This window comes from Camelina sativa, chromosome 8 (assembly GCF_000633955.1).
Source record: "Camelina sativa cultivar DH55 chromosome 8, Cs, whole genome shotgun sequence".
Lineage (NCBI taxonomy): Eukaryota > Viridiplantae > Streptophyta > Magnoliopsida > Brassicales > Brassicaceae > Camelina > Camelina sativa.
The window spans coordinates 18558794-18563539 of record NC_025692.1 but is presented as its reverse complement, the minus strand read 5'-3'; the positions used below and the strand labels follow the sequence as shown (position 1 = coordinate 18563539).

Below are 4746 nucleotides of genomic sequence, written 5' to 3'. Positions count from 1 at the left end.
GTCTCCTCTTTTGGCCCAATATCATCTTCTTGAAGATAATCTAACAATAGATTATCTGCTACATGAGAAGCTAGTAGGTCGTTTGTTTCGCCAATTCTCTCTTTCACTAGAGCAAACAAGCGGTTTGCGCGTTTTTCTGATCCATCATCTTCGGTTTCCAATGACTGAAATGAGTACTCTTCTTGTCTCTCTACATAATTCTCTATGCGTTTCTCCAAGTCTAGTGGCTCAAGCCGTACCAAACCATTTAATCTCCTGCTTTTTCTAGCAATTTTCTCATATGTATCTGCAAATATCAACTTATAACGTTATTTAATTACAAATTCACATTTCTCTTGTAGTGTATATAAACCGCTTTGCTAGGTATTGATGAGTAATCCAGTAATAAAAGTACCAATTTGGTCGGTGGTTTCACCGTCTTGATCATCATCATCATCTTCTTCATCGTCTTTAAAAGGGCATTCCAAGATTGATACGGGACTAAGTTGTTCTTTTTCATCATTCACACATTCCTACAAATTTGCATTAAATACCAAATCAGTTTCACATGCAATAGGCGTCCAATAAAACAAAATAAAATGAGAAATGATAGTGACATTAATAAGTTGACAAAAGTCAACCCGTCCCAAGACAACATCATTTATTTATGAGTGTCTTTATTTATCTATCTGTCTATGCCCTATCAAATTAATTATGATCGATCGTATCCTCACTTTTGTTTGATTGAGATTTGTGGGGTTTGTTATGTTACAAATTTACAATAATATATATAACCAATCCAAGAATAAAATCATCAAGGACTACATTAGTTAGTAAAAAAATACACGAACATGGGTGTGATACTCATACTGATAGTATACAATAAATTCTAAGTATAATGTTATTAGTACTACTACTACTATAGTACTATGTATAAATGTGTCGAGATATGCGTATCTAAATCAAACTAAAAAGAGATATAAATTCTATTAAAAAATGTGTACGATATAATGGACCTCGTGAGTTAAAAATAATTTGGTACGTGAAAGAGTACCATGAAACAAAACAAAAAATATTAACTCTCTCGCGGGATCATGTGCCGTATAATACGCATTAGAAGCTACGTAGAAGAATCTTAAAACCATTCTAATCTAAAAATCCTACACCTCACGTGACTCGCATCGTACGCTTTCCCCGACAAGTTTCAATGCTTTCACACTGTGACAGTTGTTGTTGTAATAAAAACTTGAAAACGAGAATTTAACTAACTAACCTTTCTGTTACACATGTTGTTGCTGTTGACAGATGATGATCCGTCACAGTCATGTGCGTTTAAACACTCTACGCTCTCATTCCCGTCTTCCACGGCGTCGTTTTCGTTCGACACTTCCTCAGATTCACCACTCGACGACGAAGAGAACGATGAGGAAGAAGATTGTACAACGTCCTCCGATGATGAGTTTGTAAAAAACTCGCTACCGGAACTCGATGAGTCACCGGAGATAAACTCCTCCACGGTCGTAGTGATCGGAGCTGCTGAGATTGAGAATGTTGGTTCCTCCACGACGGTGGTGGAGAGTTGAGAGATCAGATCGAACGGTTGATCTAAACTCTCTTCGAACGCAACTGATCTCCACCATTGGATCACTCCATCTCCGTCTCCAGTTACTTCACGGCGAGAATGACCTAAGGGTTTTCTCCAGAAGCTTTTGCTTAAAAGCCGTTTAGACAAGCTTCTAGACAAAACTCCATGTTTATTATTATTATTGTCTCCCTTAGAAGACGGGAACGGCAAAAGTCTAACCGCGTTAAGAAACGCCGTGGAGGCTTTATGAACAGCGTGACTTATCGCCGTCCCACAAGTTGTACGGCTTGATCTTCTAGTGAGACGCGGTTGTTTACGATGATGATGGTGATGCTGATGGATCAATCCTGAACGTTTGATCTCGGCGTCAAGGAGACGACGAACGGTGGAGGAAGATGAAGAAGGAGGTTGACGACGTGGGAAAGATTTGAAACCGTTGGATGAACAAGAACTGAGATCATCGAGTAAGTAATCTCTTAACATCAATGGCTTCAAACGTCTTTTGCTTGTTGAAAGTCTTTGATCAGAAGAACTGATCATCGACGACGCCATTGGTGAACACGTGATGGTCTGGAGTTTTGTGTTATGAGAGTTAGAATTTATAGTAAAGTAGAAAGAAGCTTCTATGTAAGGTGTGTGATCACGAAACCGAGGTTTTTAAATATTTCTTTATTATTATTTATTTGAATTTTGAAGTTTCGTTTGTAGGAATTATTTTATTGGGTTTAGATTTGAAATCAGAATCTAATAAATAATTAGAAATAAAGTTAAGATTAATAAGTTGAAGAGAGAGTGACCAGAAGTTGACCTTCTAATAAAACAGGAGACGAGATTCTTGCGGCTGAGATACAGTTTTTGCCTCTTCACGTGTGTGTGTGTGTGTATGAACGTCAATATTAGTATTAGATTTACAACAGATTTTATTTTATTTTAATGTGTATAAGTATTAATTAGTGTAATTTCCAGATCTATATTAGCAGCTTCCAACTATTACATTGAAACTATAAAACAATTAGTCTGATTTTTTCAGAATCGTTTTTAAATGTGTAGTTTTAGGCTTAGCGAGGCATTATGAACTGTATTACTAGTTATTTACTGCCGTCGTCTTTACTAATTCAAGCTTAAATTATGCATAATGTATATTGAAAATATGTATTCATAAGAAACGTATCAAAATATAAGACCTAGGAAGTAGAAACCTCTTTCACTTTGATTTCCATCATTCCGTTTCCATGTATCAACCGAACGTAATTGAGCAGAGAGAACAAAAAAAAGTAACAAAATCAACAAACGTAAATTTTTACTTTGAAACTTATTTTTTGAATGTTTTATATTTGGTTCATTATATATATTCACTAAAATTCAGATTCGTTTTGATTTAACAGTTGATCATTGCATGAAAGTTATTACATAATATGTAGTAAAGATATACTTCAGCCCAGCCCAACATCATCTTGGTTAAAAAAATATATTGTCTGATATTCTAAAACTCTAGTATGATCCAAATATATTGCAGGATCAATTGAACAATATTATCCACCTAAATCATTATTTTTTTATTTATCAAAACATATTGTATTTACTCTTATCTTGTTAAAATCTTGTTACTTGATGGTATTTTCCCTAATAGGATATTGAATAAATCTCGATTGATTACATGATAAGAGTTAAGAGTTCAACTAGATTTAGGACATATTTTCCAGCATAAAGTACGTACGTACGTAGTTAATACGGCTCTTGGAGTTTGATTACATTCTTGGCGTTTTCTACTAATGACGAACCACGAAGTGTACATCCCTGATGATTTGCTGTTGAACTGTTTAGTCCGTGTCTCGAGATTGTACTACCCGATCCTCTCGTTAGTTTCCAAGAGATTCCGCTCCATCGTTACATCAATTGAGCTTTACCAGATCCGAACGCTCTTAAGACGCACCGAGAATTGTCTTTATGTGCGCTTACGTTTCGGTTCTGAATCTCTGCCACGTTGGTTCGCTCTGTGCCGAAGACCAACTCGAATCCATACCCCTACTACGCCTAACCCTAACCCTAACTCACGATGGTTCAGCTCCTGCTTTAGCTCACATAGAAACCTAACGAATCACGCTAGGAAGGAAGTCAAAAAGTCAACTGATGAATATATTTTGTTCTCCACACCAACTACTAAAAACAACTCTTCCCGGTGTCTTGTGACTTTTAACCCAATTGGTCCTAGTATCAACATGGTAAGCAGCTACATCAATGGTGCGTTCATGTCTAAGGTCTTCCTCTTTATGGATTCTCGGTCTAACCTCTGGTACGATGCTCCAAACATGACGGTGGCCCGAAAGCGTCCCATCATGAGTGTTCTTGATGGGAAATTATATGTAGTGGAAGGCTGCAAAGATTCCGATTCCTCGAATTTGATCGAGTTTTTCGATCCCAAAACACAAATATGGGAGCATGTGCCATGCCCTAGCACGGAGATACTAGGACGTATAGTATCAAAAACCTTAGTCATCGACGGAAAGCTTTACGTGTTCGGGGATAAAAATGTGGTTTACGTACCCAATGATAATAGATGGTATGTGGTAGCATTGGATATGTTTTCCAGTTTGGTTACCCATTATTCTTCTTGCGTTATAGGTAATGTAAGTTATATTGTACTCTCCGGTTTACTCCTATGGTACCACTCCGTGGAAAGATCGTGGAGATTTGTGACCGGTTTGGAGAATTTACCTAGATTACGAACTCGTCGTGAGTTTGTTAGACTGGTTGATTTTGGTGGAAAGCTCGCGATTGTGTGGGAGAAGAAAGTGAGTGGAATTTATTTGAAGCTCGCGATTTATTTGAAAGTGACGTGTTTATTGGAATTTATTTCTATTCATATTTGATTTTGGAATACCTTAATTAACCGTTGGTTGGTTCTTCAGTAATTATGTTTTTGTTTCCTTAACTTCTCTGTTTCACTTTTTTTTTTTTCATAAATCAAAAAAAAAAAAAAAAATCTCGGTATATCACATAACCAAACCGGGAAACCGGTTTACTCCACAATGATTTAACCGGAGAGGTCTATATAAGAGCTCAGTTCTTTACTTCATTGTTACAAAGAATCTTAACGAACTCAAAAAGATTCTTTCTAATAAGTACTCTGTTTTATTCATGTTCTCACTTCTCTGCTTTATTCATGTTCTCTGTTACAAATT

General features: G+C 36.5%; 2 protein-coding genes across 2 annotated transcripts in view; one reads left to right on the top strand and one right to left on the bottom strand.

Moving 5' to 3' along the window:
- The window catches only part of LOC104707472, a 3224-nt gene extending 1013 nt beyond the window's left edge, over positions 1-2211 (bottom strand). Inside the window, exons 1-3 of the mRNA XM_019229191.1 lie at positions 1253-2211; positions 395-512; positions 2-286 (exon numbers count right to left, since the gene is read on the bottom strand). Of these exons, the coding sequence (XP_019084736.1) occupies positions 2-286; positions 395-512; positions 1253-2116 (1267 nt within the window). The 5' untranslated portion in view covers positions 2117-2211. The remainder of the gene's footprint in view (position 1; positions 287-394; positions 513-1252) is intronic.
- Positions 3337-4434, top strand: LOC104709671 (putative F-box/kelch-repeat protein At4g11770). Its single transcript, XM_010426242.1, has one exon. The coding sequence runs from the start codon at positions 3337-3339 to the stop codon at positions 4432-4434; it is 1098 nt and encodes a 365-aa protein (XP_010424544.1).